Consider the following 16,662-nt stretch of genomic DNA (forward strand, 5'->3'; position numbering starts at 1 on the left):
GTCATGAAGACGGGGGTTGGCCTATGATAAGTGCTCCGGAGATGCACACTTTTCCTATCTGCACAGATAGCAAACCTCAGTGTATTTCCAGCACGTTCCGCTCTGGAAAGTGCTTTAGCAGCAGTGGTTCACACCTGGCTGTGTGTCTTGAGCAACTGCCTCTCCTCTAGGGACCTTTTTTCATCTGCCCAACACACATCAGGGTCAATGGAAGGAACCCAGGATTCAGAAGTGGCCAGAGCCCACCAGGTTCAAATTTGCACTCTGCCCATCATTCCTGTATCTGTACGCCCATGGCCGCCTAATCCCTCTGTGCTCAGTGTCCTCGCCTGGATAAGGAGCCAGGAAGACCGCCGGGTAGAGAGGCTGCGTGGACGTAAAGGGCCCAGCCCAGTGCCCAACCCAGGGATGGCACTGAAGAAATGGTGGTCCCTGGGGCCTGGGGAGCAGGTGGACAGCCCTGAACCCGTGTCCCCTCCCACCACCCAACCCGCACTCGCCTGTCCAGTCGGATCTTTTTCCTGGCACTAGCCTCTCGGTAGCGCCGCTCGCCATCCTGGGGAGAGACGCAGGGACAGACTGTGGTGCAGGCCAGACGAGCTGCTTGTGCCCTGCTCCCCACTCCCACCCCCGTGTTACTGTCTGCCCCCCACGGCCCGAGGAGGCCCTGCAGCCCTGATGTGGAACTCAGGTCTCACGGGGGCAGCCTGAGGCAAAGCAGCCCAGACAGGAAAGGGCCGAGTCTCTGAGCTCCAGCCCTAGCTTCCCCCAGACTCTCTGAGTGACTCTGGGAACACCACCTGCCCTCGCTGGGCCTCGACATCCTCCTCTGCATAGACAGTCCTAGTAAGAACCCACATTTCCTGGGCACTTGCTGCTACCAGGCACTCTTCTAAAGTGCCTTCCGTGCAGAATGTCAAGCCTTGCCACAACCCTCTCAAGTTGGTACTCATATTAGCCCCATTTTACAGAGGAGGAAACTGAGGCACAGAAAGATGAGTGGCTTACCCAAGGTCACAGGGATAAGGAGTGGGGCCAGGAACAGAACCCTGATGGCCTGACCCGGAGCCCACCTCTTAACCAGTGCTTCTGATGTCTCCCCACTCATGAACGTTAACCGGCGCAGGCTGAGAGGCCCTTGTGAACTGTTCACCGCCCCTCGTCTGTCGGGCTCCCTCCTCCCCCAACCCCATCCCCACCAATGACCAGCTGCGGACTGCGGGGTTTTCACAGCCAATTCTCCGCCCTGTGAGGCACCTAACTGAGCTAGACCCATACATGGGGCCGAGTTCTTTCAGGCAGACCAAGGTGCTTGCCTTGCACAAGGGGCATCTCCGGGGGTCACAGGGCACTGCGAGCTGGCTGTGCCCCGGCAGAGGAGCAGGGCTGAGCCCATCACTCCCCGGCTGTGTCAGGGGCTAGCAGGCCCCACCATCCCTGGGCAGGGAGGGAGGGGAGCTGGTGGTGGGGCAGGGTGCCACTCACCCCAGGCTGGGGCCGAACCCAGGGCAGTGTCCGAGGCTGCTCATCCGCGTCCAGGACCACGAAGGTCATGAAGGCACTGTTGATGTGCCGCCGATGGGTCTCAGCCTCCTGGCGGTAAGCCTCCACGCACACGCCCACCTCCATGCTGAAGGAGAGGGACGGCCGCTTCCATGCTGGACGGACCTTCCTGAGCCCGTGCCCGCTCCCCAACACACACGCACACCCGTGCACACACACATACTCCTGCAGCTCTCCCAGCAGCCCCAGCCCAGATCAGAATCCCTCTGGTAGGAAACCCAGAACTATTCCCTTTCATTAGTGTTTACAGAGCACCTACTACATGCCTGGCCCTATGCTAGTCACTGGGGTCACAGAAGTGAATAAACTGGTTTGGTCCATGCGCTCATGGGCTAACAGCTAGGGAATGGGGCTCCCCAACACACACACACACACACACGTATGTACATATATATGTATCTATAATATGTAACATAATATATGCATATATGTACACACATATGAATATACACATATGTGTACATATATGTATATAATATGCAATGTAAACTGCAAAGGATTCTGGAAGGACATGAGCATGAAGGTGGGGGTGCAGAGCCTACTTGGAAAAATGTCCCTTACGCACATCTTCACAAAGCTCTAACAGCCATGCTCCTGACAGCTCAGTTGCTGCTATTTCTATATATCCATCTTCATGAATTATAAAAAGCAGCCACCCTCACCCCCGTCACTTAGGAAGCTCTATGATCCCAGCATGTGGACGTTACGCAGAGGGGGAGCCAAGACCTAGAAAAGGACAGTCACTGGCCCAAGGTCACACAACAGCCAGGAAGGAAAGCTGAGCTGGAAGGGGGGCCTTGCAGTTGCTAGTTCAGGGCTTCCCCTCCCTTCCCCCTGCACAGCAGCAGACTGAGCGATGACCATAACAGGAATAATAATCCTGCACTGCACAGTTTCTCTGGCATACTACCAGTAAGACCTCACTGAATCGTCACAACTATGGTGTCGTTGTGGTGAGCCCCAGTTTACAGGCAAAAGAGCTGAAGCTCAAGTGGGACGCCTGGGTGGCTCAGTCAGTTGAGCGTCTGACTCTTGATTTTGGCTCAGGTCATGATCTCAGGGCCGTGAGACGGAGCCCCGTGTGGGACTGCATGCTGAGCGCGGAGCCTGCTTGAGATTCTCTCTCTCCCTCTGCCTCTGGTCGTCCCCCTGTGGACCCTGTGGTCCTCCTGCCTCTGGACCCCAGCCCCTAACCTACCCCCGACCCCTGTTTGCAGGCTTTCTCTCTCTCTCTCCCTGAAATAAATAAATAAACAAATAAAGAGTACAGCTATTAAAAAACGCTGAAACTCAGAGATGTGGAGTAAGTTGCCTAAAGCCACACACCCAGTAAAAGGTGAGCCAAACTGGAACCCAGGGAGCCTGGTTCCCTCACTTTTAACAACTACATTATGATCTCGGAAATCACCAACAAAGATACATATTTAAAGTAAGCTTTCTCGGAGGTATTAGGTTTCATTCCAAATTAAGGGCTCCAGGAATGAACTGTTTTAGGAGAAAAGGAAGGATTTGATAAATGATGGAACACTGGCAAGAGGGGGCCCTATGATGTGAGCACGCACAGTGCGCCAGGCCCAGCAGCAGGAGCCGGGAAGAGAGAGACACGCTGAGCATAGGGTCTGATCTGAGACCACAGGAGCCACGGGGCTGGAGAGCCCAGAGGAGGGAAGAGCAGAGCTGCATCTCGGTCATGGTGAAGGCGCCCTGCAGCTGGGCAGGGTTTAGACCTCATGGGCCTCATCTGCAGGGGAAAGGGTTCCTGGCAGCTTTGCAACTGGGTCAGGAAGAACCCTCAATCCCAGGGGGCCCTGGTCCCACTCCTTACCTATGTTTGAAGGCGTTGTTCACGATGGCCTTGAGTACTAGGCGGTCCCCGACCTGGGAGGGGCCCCGGAAGTGGAACATCTCAATGGCCTTCAGCGTAGGGTGGGCGCGGCACAGCCGGCTGGAGGAAGCAGGGGTTGGAGAGACAGGACAAATGCCCCAGTGCTTCAGCCACAGGCCTGGATCAGCCTCTCCCCTGCCCCCATCTACAGACCCAGCTCACATGCACTGTCCTCTGACGCACCCACTCCCACTCAACCTGGGACACTTCTGCCCAGAGGAACAGAACTGAAGTCCCATTTCACAGCTTAGAACACTCAGGTCTATGCATGGCTAGCAAGCAGCTAAGCTTGAGGTGACCGATGAAAGGACAGGCCTTGGGGTTAATCCCTTCCCCCATGTTCCCTCGACCTTTACACCCCAGCACCTGCTCCTTCTACTACCTAGAAGCCCTCCCCTTACCCAAAGCTACTTGTCATTCAAGGCCCAGCTCAAGAGCTGTTCTCCAGGAAGCCTTCCCTGACTATCTGGGCTGTGACCCGCCTCTGAGATCTTATCGCACACGTAGGCTGGGCTGCCCAAAATGGCATTGCTTTTGCACTGGGTCCCACAGGGTCAACACAGAGGAGGGCCCATTTGAGCCAGGCTCTTTAGAGGTGAGGAGTAATTACCCTGGCTGAGGAAGACATGGGTTAAGGAGGGCACTCCTGGCAGAGGGAATAGCAAATACAAAGTCATGGAGGTATGAGGGTCAGTCAGTGAGTGTCAGTTATCATAGCTATAAAAAAATACCCCCATGGGGCGCCTGGGTGGCTCAGTCGTTAAGCCTCTGCCTTCGGCTCAGGTCATGGTCCCAGGGTCCTGGGATCGAGCCCCGCGTCGGGCTCCCTGCTCGGCGGGAAGCCTGCTTCTCCCTCTCCCACTCCCCCTGCTTGTGCTCCCTCTCTCGCTGTGTCTCTCTCTGTCAAATAAATAAATAAAATCTTTGGGAAAAAAAATACCCCCATATGTAGGGAACAAGCCCTGGAGAAGTGCAGAGATTCTAGAAGAAGGAAAGAATTGTTTTCACCTCTAGGGAGAAGGAAACAGAGAGGCTTCGTAGACTTCGGCAGACCAAAAGAGAGGAAGTGGCACGGCGGGGGCGGGGGGGGGGGGGGGGGTGGTGCGGGTAGAGCGGGAGCAGAGGCAGCGCTGGGAACCCGGAGGACGGGAATGGGGAAGGGCAAATGGCTTGAGGTGCAGGGAGCATAAGATACAGGAAGAAAGCAGGCAGGGCCTGGCCAACGGGAGGCTGCAGTGCAGGGCTAGGGAGGCGGTATTTCCCACGCAGGTGATGAGGACTGCGCCAGGGAGGGAACGGCCAGCTCACAGAAAAATCACTCCTCTCTGGCTCTCTGGGTCTGAAAGCCCTAGGTTTCCCTAACAGAACAGCCAAGCTCCTGAAGCCTTCAACGCCAACACCAAGCTGGGGTTTCTCCCCCAGAGGGAGTGGGCCAAGGGAAAGAGGAAGAGAAAGGAGGGAAGGCAGAGACAGTGCACTCTTCCCTCACCTGGCTGCGATGGTGGCCACGTTCTCCATCCAGGCCATGATCTGGCCCCCAAAGGTATTGCCTTGGTGGTTGGCATGGGGAGGCAGGACCAGCTCCACGCTCTCCACGCGGGTCTTCTCGGCGGGCACCATGCAGCTGCAGTCCCTGCTCTCCAGATCTGACCCGGGAAGGGCAGAGGGAGGGAGGTGGGAAGGGGAGAGGTTCCCAAGGGCAGACCCTCCCACGGGGCAAACCCAGCACCCGCCCCCCCCCCCCCCCGCGCCACCAGCATTCCTGGTCACCCAGATTCTTGTATTGACTCAGCACTGAGAGTGAGGAGCAGGGACACTCGGGCTGAGAGAGGTGAGGCTGTCATGGGGCAGTGGACGGGACACCCACCTACAGAGAAGACACGCCTGGGTCTGAACCCCAGCACCACCCTACACAGGTTGTACGACGGGCCAGTCAGGGAACCTGACCCTCTGACCCTCAGTTTCCTCATTGGTGAAGGGCGGATGTCAGACCCAAGCCACTGGACTGTGAAGATGAAGTGTGATCTCACGGCACCAAACTCAGGAGACAGCCTCTCAAAATGATAGTTCTTCCCTCTCTCTGCCCTGACAGGCCCTGTCCCTCAGGGGAATGGCATCAGGAGATCCTCAGCAGGAGAGGCCCAAGAGTGGACAGGGCTGTGGGGGTCAGAGGAGCAGATGCTGATATGACGCCCCGAACCCAAGGAGGTGCCGTGTATCTCCCACCGACTAGGAAGAGAGACCTCGTCAGGGAGGGCCCATCAGAGAGGTGGCCTTTCACTTGGCTTGCCGGCTGCTCCAAGATGCCACAGGTAGGCAGGAGGGGAGGTGGATGGGGGGCCCGAGCTGAGATCTGGAGACAGGATGGGCAGGACGGTCACAGGAAGCAACGAGGCCTTGGCTTAGGTGGAGGCGAGGGCAAAACAAGGGTCAGCACCAGGTGACGCTGAGTAGCCGGCCAAGGGCCCAGATGCCATGCTGAGGCCTTTGGACTAACCCTTAGGTGGAAGAGCTGTCAGGACAACAGGGACCTGGACACTGCGGTGGATGGATGGCTCGAGGGGGGTCTCAAGACAGTAGCAAGAGCCGGGCCTCCTCAGCCACAGCCCCCAGACTCCGTAGGCACAAGGCGTATGGACCTGGGAGCCCCTTTCGCTGCTTCCCTAGGGCCAGCTGCTCCCTCCTGCTCTCTCCCACTCTGCGCAGCTGAACTACACTTGAATTGTCCTACAGTTGCCTCCTCTAGGGTTCAAGAAGACTCCACATCCTCCCGCTCTGGAGATCGGTGAGTGAATCCAAGGTTACCCCTCTGGGCCTTTGCCCAGCCTGTGTTCTCCGTCAAGAAAAACCTTTCCTCATCTCTCCATCTGTCAAAATCCTACCACTCCACAGGAGATCTGTGTGCTGGTATAGAACAATCTCCAAGATGCACTTTTAAGGGGAAAGAAGTAAGATATAGAACAGTATGTACTGTATGCTCCCTTTTGGGTAAAAAGAGAGGGCTAAATAATACACGGTACGCTTAAATATGCAGGGAATCTTCCGGAAAGGTGCCCAAAAATGAGCAACTGGAGGGGGCCCGGGTTCTGGGTAAGAGAGAGTCTTGCTTTTTATTCTATATGTATATGTATGTCTATACTATTTTTGTGTGCGTGCATATATCTATATGTATATATGCGTGCATATATCTAAATGTATATGTGTGCACATATGCATGTATATGTGTGTGCATGTGTGTGCGTGCACATGTGTGTGCATATATGTATGTGTGTATACATGTATTGTGTGTGCATATGTGTATATATGTGTGCCTACATCTATATGTATATGTGTGGGCATGTATATATGTAGATGTGTGCATATATGTATGTGTGTGTGCGTGTATGTGTGTGCACATGGGTGTGCATATATGTATGTGTGCGCACATGTGTATGTGTATATGTGTGCCTGTATCTATATGCATGTGTGTGCATGTATGTATATGTGTGTGCATATATGCATGTATGTATGTGTGTATATATCTATATGCATATATGTATATGTGTGTGCATATGTGTATGTATATATGTGTGCCTGCATCTATATGCATATGTGTGGGCATATATGTATGTAGATATGTGTATATATGTATGTAGATATGTGTGCCTATAATATATGCATATATGTGTGCATATATGTATGTATATATGTGTACGTACACACACACACACACACATATGCTTTTTAAAAAATCCTATAGTCTTTAAGGCCATGCTCAATAGCACCTTACCAAATACCCTGAATCCTAAACATCCAAATACACTCTGTGGACAATAAAGGGTTTTCCTCATGTCCTAATTCCATCGTCACAGCTCCCAGGAGCTGAGCAAGAGGCCAAACATGCCCTTCCCGGAAGGAGACCTTGAGGCAAGAGGGCCATCAGGCCTGTGCGTGGGAGTGTCCTTCCCCGACTGCCCAGCGGGGGCCGAGGACAGACAGGGGCATGCGGGATGTCAGCTGCTCTCCGCACCCACGGCCACTCACCATCCTGAATGGCGCAGTTGGCCAGGAGGTCCTTGATGGTGTCCGCATAGAGCAACCGCATGCGCCGGCGCTCAGCCGCCACGCTGTGCTCCATCTTCTCCTCCTCCGTCTGCGGTGTGGTCTGCTTCAGCTTCACCTGGGACGGGGGGGGGGGGGGGCGTGTGGCACGGGAGGATGCTCAGGACAGGTTTCCTGGAGCAGCAGGAGGGGCTGTGCCTCATCGCACACCTGGGGCTGCTGCTGGATGGTTACGAGTCTTCGTCCCCTCTTTGTCCCCAACTTCCTGTCTCCATGTTGACTGATAGATCACTTTCGTTCTCCAAATGTCCCCAGACCCCTTTCTTGGGCAAGGGCACAGAAGATGGGGGAGGTCTATACGACACGTAAGGGAATGGGGAGATCTGAAGAATCCCACATGAGACGCACACGGAGAGGTGGGGAAGAGGAGCGAGGGAAGGTGCCTGAGGTCTGGCTACAGTCGGGGGGAGCTTCCTCTGTGAATTCCCTGAAGCGCCCCCACCTCCACCCCTCCACTAACCCCCAACCTCATGGCCCCGGTCCCGGCCTGCCATGACAAGCAGCCAGGCGGCCCAGCAGCATGGAGCGGCCAGGTGTAGCCCCCTACCCTGGGGAGCTCCCGGTGGGCCACAAAGGTGGCCAAGGCCTTGCACACACTCCACTGCTTCTCAGAGCACAGGTCCTCAGAGGCCACCTGGATGCCCACCTGGAGAGGAAGAAAAGGTAGGAGGAGTGAGGAGGGGAGAAATGGAGGTCCCAACCTGAGGCTCCACAACTCCATGAGACAGGAGGGCCCGCCCCAGGCCAGGCCTCATGCTTCTGTATCACCTGCTGAGTCTAGGAGGCCAGAAACCTGAGACAGGTTCTGATTCTACCCCTGGATCCCTGGAAAGCCTTGGGCAAGTCACTTCCCTTCTGTGGTCCTTGGTTTCCTCATCTATAAAATGGGAGTGAGCACAGGGCGCCTGGCTGGCTCAGTTGATAGAGCGTGTGACTCTTAATCTCAGGGTTGTGAGTTCAAGCCCCACGTTGGGCGTGGAGCCTACTTAAAATATGAATGAATGAATGAATGAATGAATGAATGAATGAATGAATGAAATGGGAAAGAACATACCTAGGGGAGAATGAAAATGAGACTGTATCTAGGAAAGGACTTAAAGTAGGTAAAATGTTGGCTATACTGAAAAGACAGACATCTGGGGGGATGTCCAGGGGGTACCCAGAGGTAGTCAGGACTCTGCCCTCCCAGCCTCAATGGCCCCTCAGTAACCAGCGGCCCAGCTAGGGGAAGCTGCCCAGGACTGCCATCCATAGGTGGGAAAGAGAGTCTCTCACCCAGAGCTCGCAGAGCTCACTTAAGAACCCCACAGCACAGGAATCATGCTCCCATTTCACCGACGGGAAGACAGAGGCTGTGGGAGGTAAGCCAATGCCCTGAAGTCCAGGCTCTCCCTGCTCCAGCCCTGCTGCCTCCAGGGTCAGGCTCAGCGGCTGTCTTCCCCACTTTCCCATGACCACCTGGCTGCTGAAGAGGGTCTGAGGTGAGATGTGAAGACCCAGGAGGCTGAAAGTCAAGTCTCGGGTTGGAATCTATATGACCTGGTGACCTGGGGCAAGTCTCTTCCCCTCCCTGGGCCTCAGTTTTCCCTTCTGTGTTATGGGGTATTGGACAGGAAGAGCCTTAGGATCCTCCCAGCCCGGCCAGCTGTTCCCGAACTCTGCTGCCTCCACCAGGGCCCTGTGAATGTGAGTGTGCCCAGGCTGGGGGCTGAGAAGGGAGAGGAGGTAGAAACCCCAGCCACCCTGCTACCCACAGCCAGGCAGCAGCCACCCCACACACCTCCATGCTGGAGTTGAAGGCCCGGTTCACCTTGGCCTTGATATTCACCACTTGTCCGACACTGGGGAGAGAAAAGCAGGAGGTGGGCCTTCCAGAAGGGAGAAAGGGAAGGAAGAGGGGGCCCAGACACTTGCAGGCCCTCTGCTGGGGGAACTGGCAGGGCAATGTCATGGCTTACAGGCCATGTTCACATTGGCAATGTCACTGAGTCCTCAAAGCAAGCTGGCGAGACAGCGTGAGCACCTCATTTTACAGGTGGGGAGGCAGAGGCTGGGAGAAGTGGCATGATTTCATTCCCCTCTCCCCTGGCCAGTGAATGTTCAAGCTTCTCTTTGCTTGAGGCTCGACAGTCCCCTCCTCAGGGAACCTGCCCTGCCCTGCCCCTCTGTCACTTGATAAGATTCACCCTCCCGACGCTTCTTCCAACAGAGGCAACTCCGTCTCCCGCACAATCCTTAAACTCCACTGGGGCCAGGATCACATCTGTCCTGCTCTGCATTGACCCTCCAAGGCCTAGCACATGGCACCGGCTGGGTCCTCCATAAACAGTGGCCTCCTGGATCAACGCACTCCACATCTATTGAAAGCCCACTAAGTGCAAGGGACTGTAAACAGAGGGTGGGAAGGAAAACGGAAACATTTAAAGAACGCCTACTCTGTGCCGAGCCTACTCTGTGCCAAGCACCATGCATTACCTCATTAGAGCCTCCAGATTAGCTTGACAGATAGGTTTAGGGGGATTGAACATGAGAGAGGGTAAGCCATCTGCCCGAGTTTACCCAACTAAAAGGTAACAGAGCCAGGGTTCTAGACTCTTCTGTGGACTACAGTGGCCCCACTTTTTCCAGCTGCAGCCTGTTCCCTCTGGAAAAATTCCCATGTCCGGATGAACAGTCAGAATCCCTAGAGGAGCCACTTCGCCTGCTCCGTGTCTAAGCTCCTCTTCTGAGGAGCTCCATGTCTGAGCTCCTCTTCCCTCCTGACTCTTCCATCCCACAGCTCAGAGGCAGCAGAGGGTGCCCAGAGAATAGACGAGGAGAAGGAGCCAGACAGGGGCTGGGACAACCTTGAGCAAGTCCTTTCATCTCTCTGTGCCTTGGCTCACAAACAGAGGGCACAGTGCAAATTTCTTCCTCAAATACACAGCCTCCTTGCCAAAGCTGGGAAGGGTCCCTTCCAAGGGGCCTGCCTGTCAAGGGGCGGCAGTGGACACAGCGGGAAGAACTACATGGGCCTGGGTTCCAGTCCAGCTCAAGCATGACTGTCACACTACTGAGTTGCGTGACCTTGGATGAGTCACTTTGCCTCTCTGAGCCTATCTCCTTGTCTGTGAAGTACCGAGATGCATGACTACTGAGGGTCGAGTGAGAGGGGCTGTGACAGAGCCAGTGCCAGGCCTGGCCCCCATAAATAACAGAAACTCTTGTTTCCAAGGACTTGTCCGTTTCTGTTTATTCTGTCAGCAGTCCTAGTAGGCATGGAAGGACTGTCATTTCTAGGAGATGCATGCTGACATGTGGAGGGCTGAAGTATCAAGATGTCTGCAACTTACTTTCAAATAGTTGAGAAAAGACAGAGAGAGAGAGAGAGAGAAAGAAGTATGCGTATTTATTTATCCATATATAGATAAAGCATATTTAGCAAAAAAATGTTAACTCTTGAATCTCACTGGTGGTGATCATTGCACTATTCAAGTTTTCTAGAGTTTTAAGAGTTTTCATGGTAAGAAATTAGGAAAAAATTTCCGTGATCCCTAAAATAAAAAATAAGCCTATTTTCTGTGGTGCTAAAAAAAGAGATATTTGTGGGTTTTTTGTTTGTTTGTTTGTTTGAAATTTTATTTACCCATTTGACAGAGAGAGACACAGCGAGACAGGGAACACAAGCAGGGGGAGTGGGAGAGGGAGAAGCAGGCTTCCCGCGGAGCAGGGAGCCCGATGCGGGGCTCGATCCCAGGACCCTGGGACCATGACCTGAGCCGAAGGCAGATGCTTAACGACTGAGCCACCCAGGCACCCCCAAAAAGAGATATTTGTGTCTCTTCCTCTTCCTCTTCCCCCCTACCTCCACTCTCCCTCCTCCTGACTAGCTTCCCCCAAAGCCAGGCAGACACCCATTTGGACTCCTGAGCTCCTCTTCCCTCCTGACTCTTCCATCCCACAGCTCAGGCCAAAACTGGCTCCTTCCCCAGGGTCACTGCCCAGCCTCCGCCTAGTCTAGCTCCCCAACACACCATCTGGGTGTTCTTCACATCACAGAGAGACAGCTCCCGCAAACAATCTGAGCCCTGTGCAAGCCCTTCCCCGGGACCAATTTACTGGCCGGGAACAGAGGAGCATATTAAATGACACCACAGTGATGCTAACAGCAAAACCCAGATGGTGGAGAACTTGAGAGGGCAAACAACCAGGTCTCCTCCACAAGTAAATTCTGAGGAAAAAAGGAGAGAGATGGTGAGGGGACAGGGTGCTGGGGGAGAGGGAGCATCTATAGATAAAAAAGACTTAAGAGACACAGCAATCAGTTGCAACCTAATCTGCATCTTGACTTGAACAACAAAAATAATTATAAAGCAAAACAAAATAAAAACAAAATTAGGAGACAGCCCCTGAATGCTGACTGGCTATTTGATGTTCACGAGAAATTATTGCTAATTTTGTTTAGGTGTAGCAATGATGTTGAGGTTATGTTTAAAGGAGTTCTTACCACTTTGAGATACATTTTGAAATATTTTTAAATGGCAAAAGCAAAAACAAACCAAAAAACCTTCTGCAGGTTGCCTCAGGGGCAGTCAGGCCTTTCCTGGTCACCAACCTTGCTCCTGACCCATCCCCAGCTTGCCCTCCTTCCCAGGATCCTTTCTGGCTTCCCCTCCCACCCACACCCTCCTTGGCCCAGACTCACCTTCACTCTCTGAGTCCTGCAGCAGGTCCATCCACCACGCATGCCCACTCCCTATCCCCAGCCCTCTCCTCCCTACCTCCTCTGAGTGCCAAAAACGGTGTTGGCAGCAGAGACCTAGAACTGGCCCAGAGGAGCTGTGGCTCCTTCAGAGTGTCATACATATGGTGTTGATGGTACTGAAGCCAGCTCGAACACCTCCTCCAGGGAGCCCCTTTGACAGCCCTCGATGCCATCACACTCACCCCCAGACATACAGGAAATGTGGCCCACTGGTTAAAAACAAGAGCTCTGGGGCTCCTGGGTCCTCCACTATCTGTATGACCTTAAGCAAGTTATTTCATCTCTCTGTGCCTCAGTTTCTTTATCTGTAAAATGAGGATACTAATAGCGAGAACCTCGTAGCATTGTTCCGAGGATTAAATGAGTTAATGTATTTAAAAGGCATTACAAATAACACATCAATATTAGTTCATTCATAGTGATAAAGGTACTGTACTAATTAAAATGTTAATAATAGGAAACTGGGTGCTGGGTGTGAGATATGTAGGAACTCTCCATACGATCTTCTGAGATACAACTTTTTTGTAAATCAAAAACTAAAATAAAAGATATTTAGAAAAAGTGTTACAAAGCACCCATACGTGAGAGATCATTATTAGCAAGGCAGGTGCCCCTCTGAATTGAAATTATGTTTCTACATCTGCCTCCTGACAAATGGGAGTTCCTGGGGCACAGGGACTATGCTCCAGTTGACTTTGCATACCCCAAACCCAGCATGGGCCTTGGTCCGGAACAGATGCTAGTAGTGACAAAAGACCGAATAAATGAAGACAGGGATTGGCCAAATTCTCTCCTTAACCGCAACATGCTGGGTACCCAGAAAGTCCTGAATCAGCCCTTGGCGTCTGGTGTCCTAGGCACTGATGATGAGTTTAGGAGCAGTCCTGGAGGCCAGAACACTGTGTGCAACCCCTGAGGCCTGTCCTGGGCCAAGGGCTTGGCATGCTCCATGAGTCCCAGCAAAGCTAAATGGAGGTAAAGCTCAGCACAGGGTGATGCAGAGTTTTCTAACCAGGATAGAAATTTTAAAAGGCAACCACAAAACAAAACTGTGAGGTAGTGAATTCCTCGTTCCGGAAGGTACGTAAGCAGAGGTTGAATGGCCCAAACTTCTGACTCAGGCTTTGCCAAGGGATCTTGCCTAGAAACCTTTCTACAGTCCAGTGACCAACAACCCCCAGAGAATGTCCAAGTTCCAAAGGACAAGCACCGATTAAGTCTAATCCCTTCCATTTGGCAGATAAGAAAACTGAGGCCCAGAGAAAGAGACTGACTTCCCCAAAGCCACACAGCAAAGCACCTCACGATGCCACCTCAGCAACGTCCAACCACAAACCTGGCCACGGGAACCCACCCCACAGCACCCAGCAGCAGGCCAGCTGCTGGCCTGTGGGTCCCCCAGACCCCTGCAGAGGGGCCTGTACCTGCTGTGCAGAGGCCCTCAGTCAGTCGAGTCAGATTCCAGGGTTCCAGGCAGCTCACAGGCCGACCAGGTGGGGAGATGGAGGAGGGGCCCTGGCTCTGTGGTGGGCAGACCAAGGGGACCAAGAAGCAGGGGGGGCCACTTACCTAATGGTGTGCTCAAAATAGATATCATCCATGGAAGCGGTGACGCAGGGGCAGCCAGCATGCCTCTCGGCTGGTATCGGAAGAAAGCCGTGCATTAGCAGCGTCCCCATGTCACCAGGCCTCTGAGCAAAGGTCAGGGGGCCCGAGCTAAGGCTGTGCCTCTTGGCCCACACCCCAGCCCTCCTCTACTTTCTTCACCTCAATTACTACACCCTGACCCTCTTTGTTTATCCGGGTTTTGTCTGTCTGGTGTCTCTCCCTGCTGGGAGACGGCAAGTCGCTTGAGGGCCAAGAGTATTGCCGGTCTTGTTCACTTCTGGGCCCCAGGCCGGGAGCAGAGCCTGGCCCGTGGTAGACACCCAATGAGCGGCTGTTGAATGACTGAGTGATCACCCTGGGCTATTCTACTTCCCAGCTTTCCCAGGTGCCACGCCTCTGGCCTCTGCCGTGGGCTTCACCCACCTCTATTTTGTTGGCTGAGTCACTCTTCCCCTCGGGACTGTGCTCACCGCCGCCTTAGTCCCTTGGGAATTCCTCCCCTGCCCGGGGTGGGGTCAGGGCCTCTGGTCTGTTCTCCCACAGACCCAACTGTGCCTTTTGCCCAGCTCCCATCAAGCAGTGCCGGGGGGGAGGGGGCAAGGAGGTCACCTGTCTGTGCCCCCACCGGGCTGCGAGCTTCCTGTGGGTTGGAGAATACTCAGACTCCAAAAGGAGAGGAATGAGCTCGCTTCAGCTCCACTCAACTCAGGAAGGCAGGCAGCTGTGGCCCTGGCTCACGGCGCCCTCAGGCCAGTCTGGGGCAGCCCCACTTGAGGCGGCACTGTGTTGGAGCAGGTACCCGAGGGTGCAGGCCAGCCCTCAGAGCTGTGGGCGTTGGGGGGAGAGAGGGTGGGCCCGAGCTGAGCATCGAGAACTGGGAGGGGACATTTCAGGCAGGTGGAGCAGCGTGAGCAAAGAGCAGGATGAGGAATGAGCGTGGCGCTCGGGGGGGACAGTGACCATCTCTGAGGATCGAGGCCTCTCCTCCAGGTGGCGGGCACCGGCGGGAGGACACCTGTGCCAGGCGGAGCCTCACCGGACAGGCAGGCGGTGGTGTCGATCCACTTGAGCAGCTGCCCAACACTCAGCTCGCCGCGCTGGTTGGTGTGGCAAGGCAGCACCATCTGGCTCATCTGCACCTCCGTAGGGCTCCGGTACCCCTCACCGTCTGCCATGGCACCATCGGCGTGCTCTGAGCGAGAGGCTGACTTCCGGGACGTGCGGCTCGAGAACACAGAGGCGATGCCCTGGGAAAAGGTGGGGACAGAAAGGTCAGCTCGCTGCAGGCTCTCCCAGGTCTGCATGTCCCAAGAGCTGAGTGCCACAGGGGGAGCGGAGAGCACCCCGGGGCCACCTCCCACCAGACCCCAACTCCAAGAGCGGCCACCACCCTCCAGCCTAGGCACTCGGAGCCCAGGGGGCTCACTGGATGCCAGTTCCACCCAGCTTCCTTCTGGACACCAACTCCATGTTAGCAGGACCTTGGTTGAACCTGAGGGACGGGGAGAGAAATTCAGTCCTCCCTTCTGCTCGTGGGCCAGCTTGCTAAAGTTGTGCCTCAGACTGACCTTCATTCTTGAAAGATCCCCCCCCACCCTCTATGCAGGGAGGCCTGGTGAGCGCTCTAGCAGTCAGGTCTGGGGATCTGTTCCCAATAAAGTGTTCCCAGAAGCAGCTCCTATTTCACCCCCCGAGCGCCCTTCCTCGGGCTCCCTCATTCTTCGGATGACATCAGAGGCGGCACCTCCGTTGGGTGTTCATCTGTCCTCAGCACTTGGCTTTCCTGACCAGGAGGGCTCTGGGCCGCCACCAACCAGCTGTCTGATCCAGGCCAGGGCGACAGCAGCCGCCGGCTGGAGGAACAGCAGAGAAAAGTCCTCAAACTCATGAACTGGGGGTGGAGTTTCTACCCAGGGCCTAGCTTGCCTGTCCGCAGGCAGAAGGGATGGGGGGGACCCGGCAGTACTCTGGATGGGGTGGGATGAAGAAGGGGGCCTCCTGTCTCTCTGGGCCGCTCTCCCTAACAGGCTGTGAACGAGAGCTGAGTACCTCTGCCTGTGTGAGAGAAGTGACACGAGTTCCAATTCTCGTGGCCACTGTACCAATCGCTGCCAACACTTGCAGCACGCTTCCTAGGCGTCAAATACTCTTCTAAGCACTTCGCATGTCCAAATTCCATTTTATCCACTCAACAAACCCCTGAGGTGGGTTCATGGCTACCCTCACTCTGCAGGTGACGCTCCAGGAAGTGGCGAGCACAGCTGTGGCCCAAGGTCTGGCTACAGAGTCTGAGGTCCTACCCACCACACTACACTGTCTACTGCTGGAGCTGAGATGCCCCAGCGCCACGACCCAACACTGACCCCACCACAGCTGCAGACGGGAGCAAGGATGGCTCTTGTGCTGGGGTCTGTCCTCCTTGGCTAAGTTCCCCCATGAGGCTCCCATAGCCAATTTAACAAATTCAAAACACACCAAGGTGACTTGTTCAAGGTCACTGACCCCCAAGTAGCAGAACTGGGATTCAAACCAGGCCTGTCTGACCCAGAACAGCTTATGGGTCCCTAGAGAGGCAGCTCATTCCTGAGAACCCCTGGGTATGAGGTACAGTGCTCGGCATCAAGGAGAGAGACGAGGCAGCCCCAGGAACACTTAGCCTGGGAAGAGGCCTGCAGGGTGCCAGGGTGCCAGGCTGCCAGGCTTGCAGGCTCCTGCTGGCATCTGGCAGACCACTGTGGTCCGAGCAGCAGGACCCATCACC

At 54.7% G+C, this 16,662-nt stretch overlaps 1 protein-coding gene across 1 annotated transcript in view; it reads right to left on the reverse strand.

Annotated features, from left to right (window-relative positions):
* The window catches only part of ACOT11 (acyl-CoA thioesterase 11), a 51,199-nt gene that overhangs the window by 9,915 nt on the left and 24,622 nt on the right, over positions 1–16,662 (reverse strand). Inside the window, exons 2-10 of the mRNA XM_028106938.2 lie at positions 14,938–15,148; positions 13,863–13,932; positions 9,330–9,390; positions 8,097–8,195; positions 7,472–7,607; positions 4,938–5,094; positions 3,389–3,508; positions 1,486–1,630; positions 501–556 (exon numbers count right to left, since the gene is read on the reverse strand). Coding sequence (XP_027962739.1) covers positions 501–556; positions 1,486–1,630; positions 3,389–3,508; positions 4,938–5,094; positions 7,472–7,607; positions 8,097–8,195; positions 9,330–9,390; positions 13,863–13,932; positions 14,938–15,076 — 983 coding nt within the window. The 5' untranslated portion in view covers positions 15,077–15,148. The remainder of the gene's footprint in view (positions 1–500; positions 557–1,485; positions 1,631–3,388; positions 3,509–4,937; positions 5,095–7,471; positions 7,608–8,096; positions 8,196–9,329; positions 9,391–13,862; positions 13,933–14,937; positions 15,149–16,662) is intronic.

The sequence above is a fragment of the Eumetopias jubatus genome, unplaced genomic scaffold (genome assembly GCF_037043125.1).
Source record: "Eumetopias jubatus isolate StellerSeaLion01/CBP00866 unplaced genomic scaffold, mEumJub1_p1.0 scaffold_4, whole genome shotgun sequence".
Taxonomy (NCBI): Eukaryota; Metazoa; Chordata; class Mammalia; order Carnivora; family Otariidae; genus Eumetopias; species Eumetopias jubatus.